At 44.4% G+C, this 24,565-nt stretch overlaps 1 protein-coding gene and 1 non-coding gene across 3 annotated transcripts; both read right to left on the reverse strand.

Annotated features, from left to right (window-relative positions):
• Positions 1-1,599: 1,599 nt before the first annotated feature.
• TRNAR-UCU (transfer RNA arginine (anticodon UCU)) lies at positions 1,600-1,671 on the reverse strand. The gene has a single exon. It is a non-coding gene; the product is annotated as a tRNA-Arg (tRNA).
• Positions 1,672-17,529: 15,858 nt separating this feature from the next.
• Positions 17,530-24,050, reverse strand: LOC109761963 (subtilisin-like protease SBT3.6). Of its 2 annotated transcripts, XM_073502117.1 has the most exons (11): positions 23,766-24,050; positions 21,998-22,062; positions 20,955-21,046; positions 20,728-20,825; positions 20,317-20,484; positions 19,604-20,223; positions 19,440-19,516; positions 18,959-19,201; positions 18,697-18,814; positions 18,434-18,605; positions 17,530-18,298 (listed from the first exon to the last, which is right to left on the reverse strand). In XM_073502117.1, exons 1-11 carry the CDS (start codon positions 23,908-23,910, stop codon positions 17,757-17,759), a joined length of 2,340 nt encoding a protein of 779 aa, XP_073358218.1. In that variant the 5' UTR covers positions 23,911-24,050; the 3' UTR covers positions 17,530-17,756. The 2 variants fall into 2 exon arrangements, with proteins under 2 accessions (XP_073358218.1, XP_020176360.1); XM_020320771.4 differs by lacking the exons at positions 21,998-22,062; positions 23,766-24,050 and adding an exon at positions 21,140-21,333.
• Between the last annotated feature and the right edge of the window lie 515 nt (positions 24,051-24,565).

The following is a 24,565-nucleotide window of genomic DNA, read 5'->3' on the forward strand; positions in this document are numbered from 1 at the left end:
GAACAATATAATAGGAAAGTAGGGATTGAGAATATAGGTCGCGTAGTTCAAGTGGGGGATGGGATTGCTCGTATTATAGGTCTTGGTGAAATAATGTCAGGTGAATTAGTCGAATTTGCAGAAGGTACTAGGGGTATTGCTCTGAATTTGGAATCCAAAAATGTTGGGATTGTATTAATGGGCGATGGGTTGATGATACAAGAGGGAAGTTTTGTAAAAGCAACAGGAAGAATTGCTCAGATACCCGTGAGTGAGGCTTACTTGGGTCGTGTTGTAAATGCTCTGGCTAAACCTATTGATGGGAAAGGCGAAATTATAGCTTCCGAATCTCGCTTAATTGAATCTCCTGCTCCAAGTATAATTTCCAGGCGTTCCGTATACGAACCTCTTCAAACAGGGCTTATTGCTATCGATTCGATGATCCCTATAGGGCGCGGTCAGCGAGAGTTAATTATTGGGGACAGACAGACTGGCAAAACAGCAGTAGCCACAGATACAATTCTCAATCAAAAAGGGCAAGGTGTAATATGTGTTTATGTAGCTATCGGTCAAAGAGCATCCTCCGTAGCTCAAGTAGTAACTACTTTCCATGAGGAGGGGGCTATGGAATACACTATTGTAGTAGCTGAAATGGCGGATTCACCTGCTACATTACAATACCTCGCTCCTTATACGGGAGCAGCCCTGGCTGAGTATTTTATGTACCGCGAACGGCATACTTTAATAATTTATGATGATCTCTCCAAACAGGCACAAGCTTATCGCCAAATGTCCCTTCTATTAAGAAGACCTCCCGGCCGTGAGGCTTATCCAGGGGATGTTTTTTATTTGCATTCACGCCTTTTAGAAAGAGCCGCTAAATTAAATTCTCTTTTAGGCGAAGGAAGTATGACCGCTTTACCAATAGTTGAGACTCAATCTGGAGACGTTTCCGCCTATATTCCTACTAATGTAATCTCCATTACAGATGGACAAATATTCTTATCTGCGGATCTATTCAATGCCGGAATTCGACCCGCTATTAATGTGGGTATTTCTGTTTCCAGAGTAGGATCCGCGGCTCAAATTAAAGCCATGAAACAAGTAGCTGGCAAATCAAAATTGGAACTAGCGCAATTCGCAGAGTTACAAGCCTTTGCACAATTCGCCTCTGCTCTCGATAAAACAAGTCAGAATCAATTGGCAAGGGGTCGACGATTAAGGGAATTGCTTAAACAATCCCAGGCAAATCCTCTCCCAGTGGAAGAGCAGATAGCTACTATTTATACCGGAACAAGAGGATATCTTGATTCGTTAGAAATTGAACAGGTAAATAAATTTCTGGATGAGTTACGTAAACATCTAAAAGATACTAAACCTCAATTCCAAGAAATTATATCTTCTAGCAAGACATTCACCGAGCAAGCGGAAATCCTTTTGAAGGAAGCTATTCAGGAACAGCTGGAACGGTTTTCTCTTCAGTAACAAATAAATTTTGCATGTCTACTCTTGTTAGTAGAATAGGAATCGTTGAGAAAGCTTTTTCATTTGAATCATGCAAAAAAGTTTTCTTTGTTTTTAGTTTAGTATAGTTATTTAAAGAATAGATAGAAATAAGATTGCGTCCAATAGGATTTGAACCTATACCAAAGGTTTAGAAGACCTCTGTCCTATCCATTAGACAATGGACGCTTTTCTTTCATATTTTATTCTTTCTTTTATTTTTTTGCTTCTTCCGAGAAAAAACTGTTAGACCAAAACTCTTTTAGGAAATCAAAAAATCCAGATACAAATGCATGATGTATATATTATATCATGCATATATCATAAAGAAGGAGTATGGAGCCGGTAGTGGGAATCGAACCCGCAACCCCAAGGTTATGAGCCTTATGAGCTACCAAACTGCTCTATACTCTTAAACTAAAGAGGGGTAACTAGTGGATAAAAGAGGGTTGGATACGCCCCTCTACCAATATCTATACAAATAGAATAGTCCATTTATACATAATGGTAAAGAGGGCTCCTCTATGATTATCAATTCCAGAAATCCATACAAATACGAAAGGGTATTTTATCCTTACCAACTGGATCTTGTTGCACCCGGTAACAAACACTCATAAACCATTTCTCGAAGTACGTGTCCGGATAGCCCAAAATGTCGATAGTTAGCTCTAGGTCTTCCGGTCAAAAAACAACGTCGATGAAGGCGTGTAGGTGCACTATTACGCGGTAGGGATTGCAATTTTTCTCGCATTTTCGTTTTTTCACTCAAACTCAAGGGAGAAACTTTGCTTCTTATCTTTTTTTTTAAGATTGACGAATCAAATGATATTTCTGTTCTAATTTCTGCCGCTTCTTCTCCCTCTGAATCAAACTTTTTTTTGCCATAATGTGTCGTTGCTATTATTACCAAGTATACGGTTCTAATCCTAGATGGAAAAATAAATAGAAAAAGAAATCTAAAAAGGCAGATCCTCCCTCTCTATCAAGAGTAATGAACTAGGTGCTGATACAGTACAAAAAAACAAACTAAATTAACCAAACTTGCCTGATGTTGAGGCAATCAAGAAAGCTGCATAAGTGAATATATAACCCACGGAAAAGTGAGCTAATCCAACCAATCTTGCTTGCACAATGGAAAGAGCCACGGGCTTATCTCTCCAGCGAATTAAATTAGCTAAAGGTGTGCGTTCATGAGCCCATGCTAAAGTCTCAATTAATTCCTGCCAATACCCCCGCCAGGAAATTAAGAACATAAATCCAGTAGCCCAAACAAGATGTCCAAATAAGAACATCCACGCCCATACCGATAAACTATTCATCCCAAAAGGATTATATCCATTGATAAGTTGTGAAGAGTTTAACCATAGGTAATCTCTTAACCATCCCATCAAATAAGTGGAGGATTCATTAAATTGTGAAACGTTGCCCTGCCATAATGTGATATGTTTCCAATGCCAATAAAAAGTAACCCACCCAATGGTATTTAACATCCAGAAAACTGCCAAATAAAATGCGTCCCAAGCAGAAATATCACAAGTACCGCCGCGCCCTGGGCCGTCACAAGGAAAACTATATCCAAAATCCTTTTTATCTGGCATTAATTTGGAACCGCGTGCATCTAAAGCGCCCTTTACTAAAATCAATGTAGTTGTATGCAAACCTAGAGCAATAGCATGATGAACCAAGAAATCCCCAGGTCCTATTGTTAAGAAAAGCGAATTACTATTCTCATTAACAGCATTCAACCATCCGGGCAACCATAGGCTTCGACCCGCATTGAAAGCGGGGCCATTCGTTGAAAATAAGAGTATATCGAACCCATATGTCGTCTTGCCATGAGCAGATTGTATCCATTGGGAAAATATAGGTTCGATCAAGATTTGCTTTTCTGGAGTACCAAAAGCAAGCATGACGTCGTTATGAACATAAAGGCCCAAGGTATGGAATCCTAGAAAGAGGCTAGCCCAACTTAAATGAGATATGATAGCTTCTTTATGGTCTAACATTCTTGCCAATACATTATCCTCATTCTGTTCCGGATTGTAATCCCTAATGAAAAAAATAGCTCCATGAGCAAAAGCCCCTGTCATGATGAACCCTGCAATATATTGGTGATGAGTATATAAAGCAGCTTGAGTAGTAAAGTCTTGTGCTATGAATGCATAAGGAGGTAAAGAGTACATATGTTGAGCTACTAAGGAAGTAATAACCCCTAAAGAAGCTAGAGCAAGACCTAACTGAAAATGAATCGAATTGTTGATTGTGTCATAAAGACCCTTATGCCCACGCCCTAATCGACCCCCCGGAGGAGGAGCAGCAGATGACCGACGCCTCGCCTCGGCCAGCCAAGTAGCCGCTGTTGGGGTTCGAGCGCCGAAAATTGCTCCCGAATCCCATTGACCGAGGCGATTCTAGAAACAAATTGTGTTTTCTAAATCATGGCAATTGTTGAAACAAATAGTTTACATACATGCCAACTTAATATATATCGCCATGTTCACATGAAAAATACAGGTATTCTTTATTTGCGAGTAAATACAGGTACTCTTGTTTGAATTGTACCATGACAAAAGCAAATAAATAAGTATTTATCATGGCATTTTTATTGTAGAGACAATGCCAAATTGTCTTTTTATTGTTTTTATAATGGCATCTGTTTTGTAAATACCTTCGCAATCGAGTCAGCTTTACGGAAGAGAATTTTTTGTCATGCCTAGTTTATAGCTAAATTTAAACTGCCCATGACAAACTTTCTGATGTTTTTGCCATGGGCAGTTTAAATTTTATACTACATTTCAATAAATGTACTTATGGGGAATTTACTGTATTTGACCATGACAGATTTATTGCATTGACCTTTGCATTTTTATTTGTGGCTACCACCGTAAATTCTTATTTTTGAAACTTAGCATGTCAAATTTATTTGTACAAAATCAAAGAATTTTTCCATGTTATTAATTCCCATCATTTTAGAAAACATAGGGAAGTGAATTTGCGATCGCCTGAAAAGCATAACAGAAAATTTTGCAGTTGCCATGGTCCACTATGTAGTTTTGCCAGCAAAGTCAATTTTTTTTACCATGGTGTAAAAATAGTAGGGGTGTTTCAAGAATTGCCTTGCGTTATAGTGAATTGTTTTTCATAAATTACCATGTGAACATTACAAAAAAAATATGAATGTGCGCTCTTGTATGGAAACAGCAAAAAATAATTCTGAAACTTTCCAATATTAGAGAAGTTGTGGACAATCAATCAAGCTGCATGGATGGAGTAGTTAGCTAGCTCTGCGCACACGAATAAGTGTACCGGTGTATGTGTGTGTCTCAATCGCATGGCAAGCCTATTAGCCAGATATGTGACGGACATCGAGTCTCTGTTTGTGTCGTGTGACTTTGTTTAATCTAGAAAGAGTAATATTACTTATTTCGCAGCTACGCACACCTGCTTCATGGAGCAGTTTTTTTTTTTGACAGTATGCTTCATCAAGCAGGTTTACAATGCGGGGTGGCTAAAATGAGCGGTCCCGGTGTGCCCCAGTCGCAGTTGCTGACGTGCACGGGTCGCCCGTTACGTACCGTCTTCAAGTAAACGCCCGTCCGCTATGCACATGGGTCCACCACCCAAAAATAAGGATCTTATAGAAAACCTATACGGCCGAAGATACCTGACCCAACCCATATCCCGAAGGAAACGAGCGCCTAGCGATTCCGAGAGCGTACGAGCTCGTCCGCGCTTGCTAATTTTCGCATAGTGCCATTCTTTCGAATTTCCTAGTGTATGCTGATCACTAAATAGCAGTAGCTTAGCTCCAGCTTGTTGATGACATAGCATTCTCCTTGTTATTAGCTTTTGCTCTGTGGAGTTGAAGATAACCTTCAAGTTCTATACAAGGATCTCCTCACAAGAACAGATGTAAAAAAAGATTGATTTCTTTATTGCCTACAAGTGTTTGCCTGTGAGGTGTGAGCTAGAGGAATTTAGTGCATGCAAAGCCATCGTTTTTCTTTGCCTACAGGTGTTTGTATATGAGTGAAGTTATCCATTTGCACCTATTGTTGTTGTGCTACCTCCACATATCCCATTGAAAAGAGTGTTGCTTGGAGTTCTAGTCTCCCTCAGATCCCCTAATTATTTGTTGGTTTGATTTGGAGCAGCTGGCGCCCTCCATGGACGACATAGACGAGGAACATGTCGGACCACACCCCCAAGCTGTAGAGCTTGGCGAGGACATCATCAGGTCGTACCTCAATCTCGAGGCAACGGCGATGCTGGCTCCGTGCACAAGGTTGCTCTTTGCTCCACCGTCCAACCAAGTTGCTTTTTTTTCCAAGTTATCGATGCTTTGCTCTAGCATTGTTTCTAGACACTCGCATCATGCTTCTCTTCACACAGTTTGGTTCGGTTCTCTAAAAACTGAAAACATTGCTTGTTTTATGATCTCAATCTATGGAATCCAACATTGCTTGTTTGGTTGAAAATAAACATTGCTCTTTGTAATTTCCAGTGGAGAGGGCTGTTTTGTTCATTAGTCATCATCAAGAATATCGATTGTCTATATGTTGAATTTAAGTTCCAATCGTATGTCACTTCCACTGGATATGTAATGTTGAGGTTTTCTTCCGTGTTGATCTGCGGAAAAGAGCAACTTGTGATAATTCAGTGTCCATTTTGCAATAAATTTATAATTCAGATGTTTGATTTACTAGTTGATAGTTTAACAAAGAAGGTACAGCTTTGTATCATCATACTCCAGCTTATACATTCTTTATTCACTAGAAACCGGGCATTAGAATTAGTATTTAAGTATGTGGTGTTGACAGAATGCTAAGAACAGTAGCATTGGTATTTTGCTGCGATTGCATACCCTCCTGGTCCCTTTGTTCTGGAATCAATATTTGTGAGGTTTGGGATCAAAAAATGCTGAGTTTTTAGAGAACCGAACTTTTGAAATATGCTCTCTGGAATCCAACATTGCTTGTTTTATTTTCTAATTGTTGGTGAAGCTACAGAGGCGGGGTACTTTATTGAAGAAGAAATATGATTGAAAATAAATGTGCTTATGTACAGGATTCAAGGATCCCATATGCTTGTCACTCACTATCTTGTTTGTTGCCAGCATTCAAGGATCCGATCTGCTTGACATGGAGAAGCTGCTGCTGGGAGAGGAGGACGGTGATGCGCGTGGTTGCTCTAACCCCGCTAGTGCCGATGCCATGAAAGGTCCTCTCTCTCCGGCTGAGTTTGTTTTACTCATTTCCAGTGAGAGTTTGCTTAGAGTTGTACCGTTGGTAGATTGGTTTGCACATGTTGATCTGAAGCAAAACCCTGCTTACTTAATGAGCAGCCCCTTCCCTTTTTTTGTTTAAAAATAAATAAGGTGGAGTATCAACATGGTTACTAGATGGATCCGTAGTGGCTGTTTCCTAAACATGTGTGGGTACTCCTTCCTGAACCCAACTCTAGTAATCAGTACAGATGTATCAGGTTCTGGGAAGATAAAAATGGAACAATCAATTTGTTTGTTATTTTTTCAATTTATCATGTGACATGATAAATGCCATATGTCTTTGAAGTTCTAAGACTACACAGTTCATGACAATTTAGGATTTTCCCCATAAATGTAAATCTTTTGTCATTCCATTGAGCGCTCTATTAAATATTTATTCATGAGTGGAAGGTCCAACCAGCTATTGGTTACATGCAGATCGAGGTGGACATGTTTGATGTTATGGATAAGCCATGTAGCTGCACATGTTTACAACGTGTGGCATTTTATACTTCATTTATATCTGTTGACAGTTTACTGGAATTTGAAAACATGCTTTTGTCCTATTTTTCCCATTGCTAGATTGATGATGCATTAGTGAATCTCCTGACCAGTCACTTGCAAAGCTAGTTTGATAATGTGTTTGTTGTTGTTGTTGTTTGCATGTGCATACTTGTGGCTGCCAAACATTCATCGAAAAAAATGATCCATTGATTTGCCATTGCATATCTCGATAAAAAGTGGTGCCTTTGTAGTTGTTTGGCTTTGTCTTCCTCTTGTGTTTTCGTTTGTAGTGTTGATTCTTTGAGATTAATTAATTAGTTTTGTTCCATCACTCTCTTTGCCTAGGTATGGGCTTGGAGTCACAGCCACAGGAAGGCGAGGAGATTAATTCGTGTTTGGGAGGTTGAAACTGGTTGCACTTTTAAGGTTGTCAATGATGGTGCTGATTTGCATCATGTCTTGTGGAATCATTCACCTGATAGGGGTAATCTTTCTGTCTGCTATTGTGTATGCCTTCTCCATTCCCAAAAATGTATACTTTAATTTTGGATTTAAGCATTCTCACCATTCATCTTATTATTTGGTGCAGTGGTCATGTTCTTCTGCTTCTTAATACAATGTTGGTGTTAGTTTAGTTCTTCTGTGTGTTATCTCCTAGTGCTGCAAGTTTCCTGACATCGCCAAATAATTTTATTATTCTGACTTGGCCTAAAAGCAAGTTTCTTTTCCTGCCTAGATTATTATCATTGCAATGTACCACATGATGCACTCGGAACCATTAATTCTGTACGCATCTTGCAAATTTGTTTGGTGTTGCACTTGGATTAGCCGGTCACAAATTATATATCCTACTCCAAGTATGATCACTTCTCTCTCGTGATGATGTGCCTGTTATGTTGCACTGGGTAGTGTTCTCTTAAGAATAGGGTTGTCATGCTTGAATGCATGATATTTGAAAACGATTGAGTTTGTAATCCATCTCTATGTGCTGTTGTCTTTGTAGTTGCGTCTCTTTCTTCAAGCAACCATGACCCTTCTAAGGGAATAGTAATGTTAATTTAGTATTTCTATAACCATGAGGTCAAGGGTTCAAGTCCTGGAAACAACCTCTTACAGAAATGTAGGGAAAGGCTGCGTACTATAGACCCAAAGTGGTCGGACCCTTCCCCGGATCCTGCGCAAGCGGGAGCTACATGCACCGGGATGCCCTTTTTAGTTTTTCTGTAACAAAATCTTATAGTCAACCATCTCTGAGTCGCTTTTGTGCTTACCATGTTCAGCTGCAGATCCATGGCTTGCTGGAGCCATCCATATCTGGCGTCCTCCTCGCTGCCGTCTACAGCTCCTTATGCCGCTGCGTCTACTTCCACGAGGTAGTTGATATGGCGCCCAAGACGTTTTCACCCCCTTATCCCCTCCCCTCATGCATGAGGCCATGCCAGAGGAGGTGTGTGTGGATGGACGAGCTGACTGATGGTTGCCTCCTCCTGACGCCGCCAGGCCAGAGTTGGTGTAGGAGCTCTTCGCCCCTGACTCATGGCGTCTCCCTCCCTCCTTTTCTGCAAGTGAGGTACCCCCCTACCCGTGGCATCTTTTTTTTTGATGCCACGAGATTTAATTCTAGATGAATGTTTAGTTATTCAACATGCTTGAAGTCTAAACCTTCTGTGTCTTTATTTTTGTACCTCAAAGTATGCTCAACTTCTTTGGAAAGTAACTGCTGTTGTAGTGTTATGGTCACCGAGTTTCCTCTTGGTCAGTAGACGAAATGGTGGTGATGATTTTAGACTAAAACGCTATGCTGGTGCCCTGGTTGAGATCGATACAGTCACTTAGACAATCTGTCTCTGATGTTCACCACTAGGAGGGTGGGGGATTCGATTTAATTGTCTACTTAGTTTCTTGGTTAGATTTTGCTGTTCATGCCACAGTGCAGCCTCCTGTACCATTCCAATTATATCGAGTTGTGCTGTTTTTTGAGTTTGAGTGCCAAAAGTGCTGCTCTGATATGCACCTAGGTTTTCAAATTACGAATTGCTTCCTTTTAGACTTGAGTTCCCAGATAGATGAAGCCCACCTCCGTGTTGTTTTTCCCTGCGTGCCGAGGTGGTGATTCTGTGTCTGGAACTTACCCGTGACTCTTAGTAGATGCAGGCAGATGCCGATCTCCACACCGTCCGATTCAGAACCGATGGGCAGATCTGCGTGAACAGTACCACATCTACAGTACGTTAGTCTACAGTGCGGCCTGCAGTACTTTCTGCTACAGTATTTTGATCTGGACCGCCCCCTGCATCCAACGGCTGCCGGCCCGCCAGTTACGGCATGATTGGCTGTGGGCAAGTCACTGGATTCCTGTCCCATTTCCTGATGCTTGCGAGTCTTTTTATTATGCTGCTCCACTGATTTTAGAGTCACATTTGTCTGCAGTCTATCAATTTGACTCTCAAAGTTTGTTGGCATCTGGATATTTTATTTGGGTTTGTTGTCTGCTTGTGAGTCCATGGCGGTTGATGGCCATGATTTGCTCCTATCTCGCTGCACCTGCTCTCCATCAAGCTAGCTGCCTACTTTGTGTGCTGTGGATCGTGGTGTTTGTGTGTGTGTTTTACTGATGGGGTGTGCTGCTTGGTAGGGATCATGGTAGAAGAGTGGGCACTGCATCTTTTGCATCTCTACACCAATTTGCAACTTTCATTCTAGTTACAACTCCACTGCCAGATTCTGGAACAAGCCTGTATTCTTGCATGATCGGCGGTTCTTGTCATCTTTGATTAATTAACAATGTTATATTGCATATGCACCTTTTTTTGACAAAGGGTGGATTTTATTAACTCAAAATGAAGCATCAAGGGGATACAAACACATTGAGCACACACCCGGCCTCTGCATAACCAGGATGCACACAGCCAACACCAACACACATAAAAGAAAAAAAAAGCCAGCAAAGAGCAAAGTCATACAAGACTCAAGCTATGCCTAAGCGAGGGAAAAGAAAAAGAAAAAACACTCTGAAACGATCAAAACAACGGTTGATAAACTACATCAACGACCATATCCGCACCAACCATCTCTTGACAGAACAAGCGCAACGAGAAAGTTTCTTCAACATGCACCTAAAACAGGATATTCTGGAACAAGGTCCCTCCTCCCCCTCGACTTGGCTATGTTTGTTTGGATTTGGCCGCTCCACTGCCTCCGTACAGCTTTTGTATTTGAATTGAAGAGATCTGAGAGCATTATTGGTTTGGTGCCAAAAATTGGCATGCCAATGGCATTGTGCCAAATATTGGCTACAACTAGGCTATCACTGAATTACCTCTTCGTCCACCCCGGCGCATTGCCCACATCACCTATGTTGTACTCCATGGCCGCGTCCAACAGATCTGACTCCGCCTCACTCAGTTTTTCTAATGCATTGTTTGCCACCCAATGAATGCCCCGAACGGACACACCACGGTAGCAAGCCAGCGGCATTGCTGCCAATCTGCTGAGCCGCATCACCCCAGTAAATTCGACCAGAATCAGACCGTTTCTGTTCAAGATAATGTACGCTAGTGCCTGGTCCCAGCTCTATTTTTCGTCCAAGAATTTTGGAACAGGAACAGAATTCAGCAGGTCCTGGTTCCTTTTCCCTCGCAGAATTTGGAATCAGAGCAGAACTCAGGGAAACAAGAGAGGGCAATGATATGTACAAGTGAATCCCTCGCCAGCCAACCTAATTCAAAATTTCTCCAACAACCGAGACAGGACAACAACAACAGGGCAGTAAAATCACTAATTATACAGATCATGTCCACATTTCCATCTTTGGTTTGATTAGGCATGCTAGTATACTGAACATATGTGCTTCCTAATCAGGGCCGGCCCTAGAATTATGAAGGCCCTAGTGCAAATGAGGTATTAGAGGGTAACATAAATACTTTCACCGGTATATACTACATATCATGAAAATTATTATAAAAATATAAAAATCAAAAATACAATTTATTGGCCAATAAAGTCTTACTACACCATATATATGTGATTACATTAAATAATAATTATAAGATACATGTACTTAGACATAAACAACTTACCGAATAAATACGATGTGGAGAAGTGCAGGGGGGGCAAATGCCCCCGTGCACGGATAACAGTTTTGAATATATGTTTCGCAAAGCACATTTTTTCTAGTTTTATTTAGGTACGTATATATAGTGGGCCCTTATTTGAGATGGGCCCTAGGCTGCCGCACCTTTTGCCATGGCCTAGGGCCGGCCCTGTTCCTAATTACCTAATAATTATTAAAATACAGAACAAGATCGCATCATCAGAATACAAACCGAATTTGCCTGGTTACTCAATTAGGAAGATCAAGAACACATCACCAAAAAATACAAAAGAAAATACTATCATGCATCTAACTGCATCATCCTAGAACAGATCATGAATAGATTAAGAACAGATCAAGAACACAATGGACAGAGAAGGTCTCGAAATCCTAACCTCACAAGATCTGCAAGAGAAGGAGGAAGAGATGGCGTGGATATCCAGAGATTGGCCTTGGTGCCCCTTGGCGGCGGCATCAAGGGTCCATCCTCGTCGGAATGGGATCCTAGTTGAGATGCAGGTCGTACCCGGTGCTTGGTGTTGCACGGATGTGCTGGCACTGGACGAGGAGGAGAGGATCAAGGGGAGGCGGAGGGGGGCTCGGAAGGCTCGGGGAGGCGGCGGCGCCGCCGCAGGACGAAGTGGAGGGACTCGTCGGGCGGTGCTGGGCTCGTGGAGTCGTGGGGGTAAGTTATGGGCCCGTAGGTGCGTCATGTACCATTGGAACATATGTACGTCTTGCCGCCACAACATCGTCAAATCGAAGGGCGGACTCACCGTATCCCACTGTTCAGCGCTACGTTCCTTCCTGCTGCCCCACATACTCGCATTCAATGCACACCACGACGCGTCCTTGTTCTATTCGTACACGAAGCGAGAGCAAGCGAGCTCGTCCACCGCATCGCCGCTCTCTTACTTACGTCCAGTTGTTGACATGGTTTAAGCCGAGCCTTGAATGTCGAGTGTGACACTCGATCTATACTTTGCCGAGTATGTTTTGGCCTTAGCCGAGTATTTGGATACTCGTCTTTTAATGTTTTCTCTCTGGTGAGTTATGAGGGAATCATAAGTTAATTAATTGCATGTATACACAAATCCAATAGTATTCTTTTGATGACATATAATACATACATATTTGGTTAGTCAAATCGATAGCATGGAAGCACACACAAGCTCCATACACCCATCTTAGAGCAACTATAATAGGGTGATGTAGGTGGGCTATAAAAGAGGCCACATGAGATTTTTGCCTAGTTGAAGTAGAGAGGAGAGCAGAGAGAGAAGAGCGGCGGGCTGTAGATTTACGTCCTGCTGTACTACCTGCTCCAACATATTTTGTAAGAGAAGAAGTTGGACCACATATTCGTGTTTCTAGTGACAAGGGCATTCAAATGAGATACATTTTGAGTATATTTTGACGAGTTTTTAAAATTTCTTTAAGTTTCAACTTCCGAAACTTAGTATGAGAGACCAACGAAATCGTATGTTTGATAACATGTGATGACAAAATTGTAAGTTTGAAGTATCAACTCTGAAACTTGGTACGAGCGACCTATAAAATCGTAAGTTTAAAAACTCGCGACCGGTAAAGTCGTAAAGATTCAGAAACTAAAACTTAAAACTTGTTATGCCCTCGTACGGGAATCAACAACATTGTGGATCGTGAGACAATCAGATGGTTAATGCGGCTGGGCAGGTGAAAACTTCCGATGCACCCTATGCGGGTTTTTTCATGGGACCAGCAAATGGGACCAAATGATTCCTACAATGAAACGGCAGCATGTGTGCCTTGCAAAAGCGGACGGTGCAGATAAAGTCGAGGCTCGTTCATCCAAATAGTATGTCGCACTCTAGTCCCAGTCCCCACGTACGGAAATTAGTAGCGTATGGAATTCTAATTTGGAAACCAGGACAAAGACACGCATGCGCGCTGTTGCAGGCAGCATCAGGTTCAAAAAAAAAAGAAGGCACGTTCTCAAAGTGGCGAAAAGATCTGCAGATATATGCATCACATAAAAGACGATAGCACCGGGCGGCACCGTGTGCGTGAGATGGACGAGCACCGGTGTACTCACCGTTCGTTTGCCATATCCCTTTTCTTACGCTGATAAGGCTTGTCTTAAAGCCTAGCTTGCTAGCGGCAGGCAATAAGCTGTGTGGGCTCACTCACACTGCCTTCCTTCATAGTTGAGTCTCCGCTTCGTCTGCGTCCCCGGCCGGCCGTGTCGGTTCCTTGGTGGTGACACCGTATGTCCCACTCTTGGTCGGTGGCGGGGGCGCTGTAACTTTTCTGGTCGGTGCACCTGCGCGCGTGCACTGAATATCTGGAGCAACAGAACGGCCGGCCGACGAGGAAGTAGTGGACTTACCTTCTCGCAACAATGATCAACCGAAACTGTATGGTGTTCTTCAATGTGGATGTTTCAACTAACAACTAAAAGCTAGCAACGTCCTGGTGATGTGACGCGCAAACCATGCCGTCACCAGAGATTCCAGGCCTTTGGGTCTGTCGATCCACTAACCAACCAAAGTTTATGTTCCCTCGGCACAAGGGTTCACGCACAACAGTGTCAACACCATAACGATCATGTAGTTAACGTTAGATCCCTTGGCCGATTGGTTACTGTAGCCCGGGCATGGTGGAGTCGATGCCCTGGATTTCACTTTTGGCACCGGACAAGAGCTCATTCCCTGTCGGAGCCTCGGTGGCTCCCTCGCAAAGCTCTTTGTCAATAGATGTTCGCGGGTGGCAAAGTTAGATAACACCATTAGCATCGTCAACAAAGGTCGATAATGATCGTATATGCTCTCCGAATGAAAACTCGTGATCTAGGGCGGTGGCATTCGGTGATGTCCGTCACAACTATAATGGTTTTATGCGATTACCTCCCGAAAGAGATAGTGTGGTCACTTCACTAGGAGATGGCCATACGAAAAAGGGTGGGAACGACCGAAGCCAATGCCGCCAGCGCCCACCAAGTGCACGCCTCTTTCTTCCTGTGAAAAGACTGCATAAATACATATCACGACGTCCACACACGGCACACTGATAAAAGAAAGCACGACATCATGAGCATCATGATGTGGACGAGCACCAGCATTCCCAACCGCTAGCTAGTTAAGCAAATGGAGCAGTGTGTAACGAAATAATGTATTCTCTTTGATGGCGTCCCGTATTCGCTGGGGTGCTAAAAGCCTAGCTAGCGGCAGGCAATAAGATTTGTTCCCTATGTGGGCGCAATCAATCCCTTGATAACAAATTACCATCTTTACACTCCATTCGTGCCTTGATTATATTGGCCTCTTTTGGTGAGCAAATAGAATAGTGGGCTATAAGCTCGCTTACATGACACTTTTGCCTATGTGAATAAGAGAGATATGGAAAAAGGGAAGGGGTGGACTCTCATGCAAGAGCCAGCCTCTACACATGCTTCTAGGTAAAAATATTACTAAATCTTGATGGCATGGCATGTCTATATAGCCAACTCTATTGTATGAGTAATTAATATTGCTAAATCTTGATGACATGGCATGTCTATATAGCCAGCAGCTGGCTATATTATTAGCCATGCTCTAAAAGATAGCGAGAATGCATGCGTGCAGGAAACCTTGTCCTAAATGTTCTTCCTTCAGGCCCACATTGGGAGGCCCAACACAAATACATCCAATAATATGCTTCATATTCAAAGAAAGAAATTCACCACTGGTGGCACTGTCGCTCTCTATCTTATGCCAACTAGGTTGACGGTTATGTTATATACTACCTCCGTTCGGGTTTATTAGGCCCCCTCTCGTTCTGGGCTAAAATTTGACCATCAAATTGAACTAATAAAATGTAAACTATATGTCATAAAAATTATACCACCGAAAAGCTCTTTTAAATACAAATCCAACGGCATACTTTTTGTAAAATATATTCTATATTTTATTAGTCATATGCATGGTCAAAGTTTGGCTCAAAATACTAGAGAGCTAAATAAATCGGGCCAAAGGTAGTACTCATGGAGAACACGGGACTACTAGTGAACTTGCTTTTATCCGACCTCTCGGTGGTGCTGATTGAAAGCACTCTAGTGGCCGGCCGCCTGGGCAAAGATTCCAGCCATCTGATGTTGCCGGGCCCATTAACCAACGAAAGCATTCCCTCGGCACAAGTGCACAATGGTTCACGCACAACAGTATCAACACCGTGACAATTATGTAACTATATATGGTGTGATGGTAGATGCTGATGATGCGCAATGTTATTTAGAACACACACAGTAGGCAGTAGAACAAGATAGACAATGCAACAATGGCATGCATGTCACCGGGAAAACATTGTGTTAAAAAAATGTAAATGTATGTTTCCATTTTTTCCATTGATTAGAAAAAAAACAAAGGAAAGAAACTACTACGATTGCCTCCGTAGACTAAATTCTTTAAACCCGTGATATTATTACACAATCAAATGTATGTTGCTCTGATTTGCTCTACATATACGTGGCATGTCCTGTTTGCGTGGTGATTTCCACGTTAGGGATATGAACGTGTACGGTTGTTGAGGTGTAATGACATGGCTCGCAGCAGTGACTTCTTCATTGACAGTGGGGGCGACAATACAGGGTGACTTAAGATTGGTGGTGCTTTTGAGCACATGGTCTCGAGCTCCGGAGTAAAAACTCTAGGTTTCACCTACATTGGTTGTACATGGCAATGGTTGTTTCTACATCATACCCTTGTTGGAGGCATTGTCTGGAGTTTACTCAGACTTATTCTTTGAGGTGAAAACCCAAGATCTAACTGACGTGGGTGGATCTGGCGATGGCGGCACTCGCATGTTGTTCCCTTCCTGCAGTCATCATTGTTAAAGCACTTTTCTCACAGTAGTATGGGTACTGTCATCGGTGGCGGTTGATGTTGATGGTTGCACTTGCATGCCCGAGTTCACTTCAACAGGACTTTCAGAGGTCACTTTTTTTTCTTTGTGTGTGTGCATTGGTGTTGTCTGTGTGCATCCTAGTTCTGCAGAGGCTAGGTGTCTTCATGATGATTGTATTTTCTTGATGCAACATTATGAATCAATAAAATCCACCCTTTATAGAAAAAACATTTTGAAAATTTATGTTTGCATGGGAAACCACAAACATAGGCAAGATCCAATTCTTTTCGGAAAAGGTCACACCTTGTGGTCTTTTTGCGCCGAACACTTACTTCATACTGACGTCAACAAATCAACATATTCAATGTTGCTTATTCTCTTAATATCTTCTTCGAATTGTTTGTTCCCATTTTGTATCATGCATATGTAGTGATGAAGGATCAATATCAGTGTCACATGCTACTATGTATACTAATGAAGTGAAGTGTTGTATGATGTGGCTATATCAGTGAATATTTACAAGAAACAAAATCATGTAAAGTACACCATCATATTAATCATGCAACCAAGTTGTCTATCACAATCATTATCAGCTGCTTCCACCACCCAGAGGGAGTAACTGTGCCAAAACTGCGAGAGCATATTCGGCGCACTAGACACACATATGTGGTGTACTAATATACTATACAAGATGATTGCTTAGTGTCCTTAGTGATAATGAAAAACCTTAAACTTTTGAAAACATTGTCACAACATATATCTATCATGTGTCTCAATTTTTTTGATCCAAGTCCAACTAAAATTCAGGGAATAATAATAACAAATTCAACTACAAACAACTATATGATAGTATTCACTCTGTTTGAACTTCCTATTGTTACCTGATTTGCCTTATTTGTTTGTCAACCTACAAATTTAATTGGGACATGAAATTCTATGGCATAATATTTGTGCATTGTGTTATCTCATGATTTTAAAATTTCTATGACGTTTAGATGTTTTTAGTTTTGTGTAATAGTACACCTATAATAATGATCGTAGACCTTAAGTTTTTTGGCTATGTTCACAAGATCGTATCTATTTTCACGCATTATTTTATGATCATACACCTTAGAAACCAGAAAATATTTAGTGGACTACCACAACATATCGCATTTTTTTCTTGAATCTTGATCACATTTCTTAGTGTTTCGATTAGCATCCAACCATGCCAACTCATTCACAACTTACAAAAAAAATTGCACTGTCATTTCACTACAGACACACATCTTGCAGTAGTGCAATTTTTTGACTTAGTAGTCTGAAATTCAATATGACCAAAATATTCAAAGCTCTAATGGAACTCAAAATTAGCAAAAGCATATTTATAGTTATCGTTCTGGTAACTGGAGCTCAATTCCTCTTCGGTAATATAATTGCAAACACCTCATGCCGTTAGGGGGGGGGGGGGGGGGTACATATCAGGTGGCATGTTTTCCTCATCACTGCCATGCATATCTGCTTTTTATTGTTAAGTGTGGAAATGATATTTTTATTTTATTACGCAACAACTCAGTAGAATTCTTCAATTGTAAGTCGTGTCACAATTGGAATCCTCACTGTCTTTTGGTCGTTATGCCAGGTAAGGCTACCAAATGTGTAGTACCCGTGCAACTTCCACATAGGTGATAGCTTCACCTGATACGTCTGAACTTTGTTGGTAGCGTCGAACACAAGAACGGGCGGGACGACCTCCATCTTGACTCCTGCTGGGCTCTGGACTGCGGCATGGTACACAGAATTGACCTCGCCGACATTGGTCACAGTCCTGGAAACGGTGATGGGATGCCTGAGATCGGGAACCGATATGGATGGCAGGTTCAAGTAATACGCTGGTTGCATGGTGGTGGTGTTGCAATCCACGGGTGTCCTCTTGTTGCTGATGGTGCATTTGAAGAATTTGCTGTAATCACTTGGATCGATGTCATATATGAGGCCGGGATGAGCCGCCCCGCAAGGATTGATGGTCCCGCCTCCGTAGTCGAATGGGTCGGCGATCTTCCGCGATATTCCTTCCGCCATTATCGGCATGCCACGTTCATCGGTTACATGGGCTTAATTTATTTTTAACATGCAAAACCAACAAATTAAGCAGAGGTAAACAACACAAGTGCATGAACTATGAATTTGATGCCATTCTACTTGTATCGAGTTAAAGATATGCTAGATGATGTCTTGTTATTACGAACCAGTGGTAACCATGGCAGATTTTATTGCCGCAGGAGACCAGTATGGGTGCAGAACTTTGAGTAGCGCTGCGATGCCCGCTACATGAGGGGCTGCCATGGACGTCCCTGACTTAAATACGTAGCCATCTTGTTTTGCTGCCAGGATGTTGGCTCCAGGTGCAGCTATGTCAGGCTGTTACAGAACCAAAGGCCGCCGCAGCAGCGTGAGGTGGGATGACATACTACTGTATACAACAAGGTCATGCAGCTGGCACGGTACACACCTTGAGAATGGCGGGGTAAGTAACAGATGGGCCTCTGGAGGAGAAGATGGCCACTTTTGGGGCCAGTATCTCCTTGCCCGTAACGGTGCCCGCCGGTTCAATCTTTGCCTGGGCAGAGCTGTTTACAAAACAAAATCAATGGCATCAAACGTAAGGTTATGACTGTGTGGATAGGTCCATGCATGCAGAGCTGTTTTGAATTGGATGGCATCTCCACTTTGATTTTTTTTAAATGAAGTTTATTGTGCGTGTATGGTTGTACCTTGTGTCCTCGGAGTATTGGCACATCCTCTCCGCGTCGTCAATGTTGACAACTACACAGGCGATGCCTTCGCAATCTGTCACGGGTCTCATGTCGTCCGTCGTGGATGACACGATGATGAGTCCAGTTCCTCCTCTATCCATGAGGTATTGCGCCGCCGGGAATAAAGCTTCCCTTTGATCGTTGCAGAGGAGGATCGCCCCTTTCAGGTCTTGGGCGCCGTCAAAAACCTCTGCGGTACAACTGAATTCACAAAAGCAAATTGAAGCATGTATTTGGATTGCTGGGCTGTTATGTGCATCGTGGTAGGGGTGACTTTAGGGTACCTTTTAACCCTCTTTAGTTCAAGCAAATGACTAGTTTTTCATTTCTTTGAACTAAAAAGAGTTAAGGGTACGCTAAGGAAATCACTAATTTGCACCCCCTACGTTGCAATATTCATGGTGGATATTGCTGAGGTCGTTAGAGTTTATTTTCTTACGATCGTAAACATCCAAAATCTCCGAAACTGCTCCTGGATGATGAGCTCTTCTTCCCTTGGTAATAGAGAGATTGTCCCTGCAGAATAACCAGCGTAGCACACACATTATATACTCGCTTATAATTTTGATGGAGAGTGGTTGCGTTACCGTTACATCCACATACCACTATTTGTTGCTTGTTTCCCAACGTGATCACTGTATCGAACGAGCGATCGATGTTGGTCGCCGCGACGGTGATGGCCCACGGCGAGGTGTCCCTGATGGTCTGCATATGCGGCCCAGCGTTGCCAGCGGTGTGCACCATGACGATCCCCTTCAGGACCGCATGTAGTGTACCGTATGAGTTCTCGCTCATTTCCAGGGACAATGACAGAACGTCCACCCCGTCATGGATGGCGTCGTCGATGGCGGCTAGCACGGCCGGCGTGGGGCAGTGGCCCTCCTTGCTCCAGCAGGACTTGTACACTGCGATGCGAGCGTGTGGCGCGCCTCCCCGTGCGACCCCCGCGGCAATGCCATGGAAGCTGGCAGCTTCCTGCCCCACAGCCGAGCCAGCCGCGGTGGAGGCCGTGTGTGTGCCGTGGCCGGCATGGTCCCGTGGCGAGAGTGGTTCTCCTTCGAAGTATTCTTTGGGGACCCCGGCGGTGTAGAACCGTGCGCCAATGATCTTTCGGCTGCAGTTGTTGCTGCCCCAGTCTGGCCCAACCTGGCATTTTCCTTTCCACCTTGATGGCACGGGCCCGTACCCTTGGTCGCTGAAGCTTCTCGACTCCGGCCAGATCCCTGATTCGATTGATTAGTTATTAGTTGGTTGCGGGCTGCCGGATTCGTTCAAGAAAGCTGAAGTGATTCCACTTTAACATAATGTATACTTACCGGTGTCAACCACACCGATGATTATATCCTCTCCGTAGTTGCTTGCCTGGAGTAGCTCACTGGCCGGCGTATGGGAGGACGGGTAGTTGAGCCCAAGAAAGTCCCAGCTCCGTGTGGTGGTGGTCCTGTATGTTTTGCTCCGTTCAACACTGATGACTCCCGGAAACTCTGCACAACATCACACAGTTCATACCAAAAAATGAGTTAGTTTTGAAAGCTGTAAATTGTTCTTTCAAATATTTACATTGGAAGCTTGGGGAAATAGTATATATATTTGTCTCAAAAGCATTCTTCGAGTGTTTTTTGTTTGTTTCATCTTGTGTTCCAATATAAAAAGGGGACCAGAACTAGAGGTGGTAGTTAATTAGTACTATCTTGCAAGCAAAATTGAGATGATGACAATCGATGGACCTGCAAGCCTTGTTGCTTGGTCCGCGGTGAGCATGGCGGCAAAGCCCGAGAAACCATGCTTGTAGTTGTAGACCATGGAGGCCGAAGCATCCTCCTTGCTACACATGTTCAAAGTAGTAGAACAAATTAAAGGCCATTTAATTTCGTTCTGCAAACCTTGCTAGTAAGTTACTTTAATTAGCTAGGGACGAGCTGAAGAACAACCTTGCTAGTAATTAGTTACGCACCTTTGGAGAAGAGTGGTGAGCATGTCATGGTGCGAGGCGACGACCTCGTCCGGGTGCCCGTGCTTCACGTCGCCTAGGTAAGCTACATAAACCTGAAGAAGCAGATATGCATGGTTAATTAGGTAAGCTAGCTAGCTCGGAGCACGTAAACAAGAGTTGTGCGTGCATAAAATCTAATTACGTGCCTTGCGAGACTCTCCTCCATGTGCTCTGGTTAACACCATGGAAAAGCAAAGCAGCGGTAGGAGCACCCAAGCAGCCACCCGTGCGTGCTGCGAGGAAGAGGAAGAAGAGCACATCTGCAATCCCATATCGTTTCACCTAACTAGTGCTAGTGGAGTGGAGGCGTACTACGTACTTGCTTAATTAGTGTGGCCGTATGCAGGGCGCTGGCTAGCTCGTATTTATAGATGGATGCCGCAGGCGCGGTGGATGGAGGCCCCGACCACGCTCATCAAGTTTATCAAGTTTGAATTTGACCAAATTTTATATGCAAACTAAAAAGAAACGGAAGGAGTACATTTTTCCATTGGTATACAATGAAACATGAACATACACTTTGAAACAGGGGCAAGGTCAAACAAAACATTATGGAACAAGATAAATTTTGACAACAACTAAAATAAGTAACACGGAGGTCAAAGCAATCACCGACGGTGGATCTATATCCCGTGCACTGTTCAAAAAATCACTCTCATGCGGTACTGCCTATGGTTCTACTCATCTAAGAAAGAGAATAGGTGAAGTGTACATAGCGGAGTATGCATCATATTATCAGATGCAAACAATTTAAATTCAACATTATTATTTTAGAAAATATTCATGATTGGTTTATGCTGTCAGGAAACTTAACTGGCAAAGTTACACACAGTCAAAACAAAAGTGGTATCCAGGTAGGGATGTGACTTTTCCTTACTGTTTCAACTTAGGGCATGATCAACGATTCAGTTTGGACAGTTGTCCCATAGTACTACATCGGATGGATGCTGCCGTCAAGGAGATTGGTTAAAACAAAGCTATGGCTTGCAAAGGCTTGGTATAACCTGCAGAGTAGCGGATGCGATGTTTCTTAACTCGGACTCAAATGAGCTCGGATGAACAGTACAATCTGGAAAAAAAGTAAACAATTTAAAAATTAGTTTTTTTGTGGTAAACATTGATAAAATGTTTTGATTGCTTATACAGTTTCATATGAAATGACATTCATGGATGTAGTGGCGGAAAAAGCAAAATCGATGCTCTAAAATACTCTGTAGCTATTTTCAAAAGCAGTTTGGAGTGCTGTTTTTGTTTCTTGCACAACTTCCATTAATTTCATTCCATGATGAAGCTCTGCAAACACTCAAAACATTTATCAAAGTTTGCGTATAAAACAATTCCAATTTTCTTTTCAGATTTTACTGTTGTGAGCAGAAGAGGACTTTCAGCAGAGGAGTTTCTTCAGGTAAAAGGTGTGGTCCTCCAAGGAAAGGAAAATAAGAGAGAAAGTTGGTTGTGGTAAAAAAAACCTAGCAGAAGATTCTTTTTAGAGGACCTACCTCGGTAATCAGGCGAGAGCTGACCCCGCGACCTCCTCACCCCCGCGCCGCCTCCCCCGCGGGCGGCTCGGGTGGCGGCGCCGTCCCCTGTCTCTAGCCTCCTCCCTCGCTCTTCCCCCTCGCCGCCGCCGGCCGGAGCCGCCAGGGCAAAGCCCCTGCGGTGGCTGGCGGCGGGGGATTCTTCCTCCTCCGCTCGAATGCAGGCGACACGGGGTGACCTGCCCGTCGGAGGCATCAGGCGCACGCGGGGCCTGGCGGCGCGGCGGCGGTGGCTTCGGTAGGTGACGTGCCATGGCTTGACGGCGTCCTGGCGGCTGCGGCCCGCAACGCGGCGGCTGCGTGCCTGTGACCGCGTCCTGGATCAGATCCGGGTGTTGGTGGGTTATGGGCGGCTCGGGAGGACTTCCGTCGGTCTTCTCCAGCTCTGGTTGGTTCTCTGGGGGCGGATGGTGGCGGCGGAGCAGCGGCTTCGGGTGGTTGCGTGCCCGCCCGGGTCTCTCGGCTGGAATCTGGTCGGCGGCGCGGGTTAGGGCAGTGGCCCGGCGTGGTTGCTGCTCCGACCGTGGCGGCCGCGGTGTTGTATGGTCCATGCGATGGCCGTTCGGCGACGCGGCGGCTACATGGTGGTTCGGCGGCTCTGCCCGCGGCGACGGCCGGCTCTATTCCGGCGTCGGCTCGTCTGCGGTCGGACCGTGTCGACCTTCGCTTCATCTCCTTGTCGTCTGGGCTCTACTTCTGTCGAAGGGCTGGCCCTCTCCCAGCTGCGGTCCATCGTTCGTCTCGCGCCCGGTGCGGCGGACCGACCTCGTCTCGCGCACGGTGTCGTCGGACCGAGCTCGTCTCGCGTACGGTATGGTGTCGTCGGACCGAGCTCGTCTTGCGCACGGTGCAGCAGGACCGACCTCGTCCCACACATGGTGCAGCAGGACTGAGCTCGTCCCGCGCCCGGTGCGGCAGGACGAGCCGATGGAGGCCCGTTTTGGCCGGCCTATTTGTTCTCGGCGCTGGGGGATGTCCAGGGGTGGGAAAGTCGAGATCTTTCCGCTCGTCTCTTTGGTTGGGGTAGCGGCGGATCTCGGGTGAGATGGTGTCTAGGTCTCGGAAGCCGGGGCTGCGGCCCTGGGGGTGGTGGTTGCGCGGTGCTCTTGGGCCGAGCCCGTGGCTTGGTGCTGCCCGGTGGCCATGGACATGTGGGCGGCGTGGTAGCCGGGTGTGGCGATCGATGGCGGTGAGTGTTGTTCGGGGTGAAAACCTGTTCTATCTTCGGACGGACCGGTGGCGGCGAATCCCTTCTTGAAGGCGTCATCGCGGCTCTCACTGCCCTTCGTGCGGCTCCAGGGGAAACTCTGATCTTCGGATCGGGCGGTGGCGGCACTCTTGTGTCGTATCCTTCCTGAAGGCGCCGTCTTGTAGCGCATGGTTCGTCGTATGCGGCTTCGTCTCTTCACGATAGTGCTAGGGGTGATGTTGCTGTGCTCAGCGCCTATGTATCCTGCGTTGGGTGTGTGCGTGTGTTGTGGTGGCGTGCGTTTGTACCGGGTGATTTGTGCTTTATATATAAAACGGGACGGAGGGAGAGTCACGGTGAGCCACTTGTGTTATTTAATTTTTGCAATGCATGTTGGAGTGATGGGGCAGTAGCATGGTGAGCTATGGTCTATGGAGGCGATACCATCTTGCTGCATCATTGATCCACGAAGTTCTCCTCCTGTTTGCTTCTCTTGGCTCCAGAAAGCGGGTCCGTTGACTCTCAAACGTCTCTCTTCTCGGCTAGACCGAAGTGTGCTCCAGGCGCCTGGTACAAACCACCACGTCCGTAATACGAGTCCCGTTTGCAGGAATTCGAACAAGTGAATACGAGTCTCGTTAGATGGCAAACAATGTCCGGACACGTTGGTCCGGACGTTTGCGGCCGTTTTGAAGGTACGTTGGCTCTCTGGTTCTAGTACATGCATCACGCTTTTTTTAACACTGCATACATCATGCTTCCGTACGTCATGCCTACAACATGCCCGTCACATAGTATGAGATTCCTACAATTCAGAAACCAGGAGAAACACACATGCATATGCA

Source organism: Aegilops tauschii, chromosome 1, assembly GCF_002575655.3.
Source record: "Aegilops tauschii subsp. strangulata cultivar AL8/78 chromosome 1, Aet v6.0, whole genome shotgun sequence".
NCBI lineage: Eukaryota > Viridiplantae > Streptophyta > Magnoliopsida > Poales > Poaceae > Aegilops > Aegilops tauschii.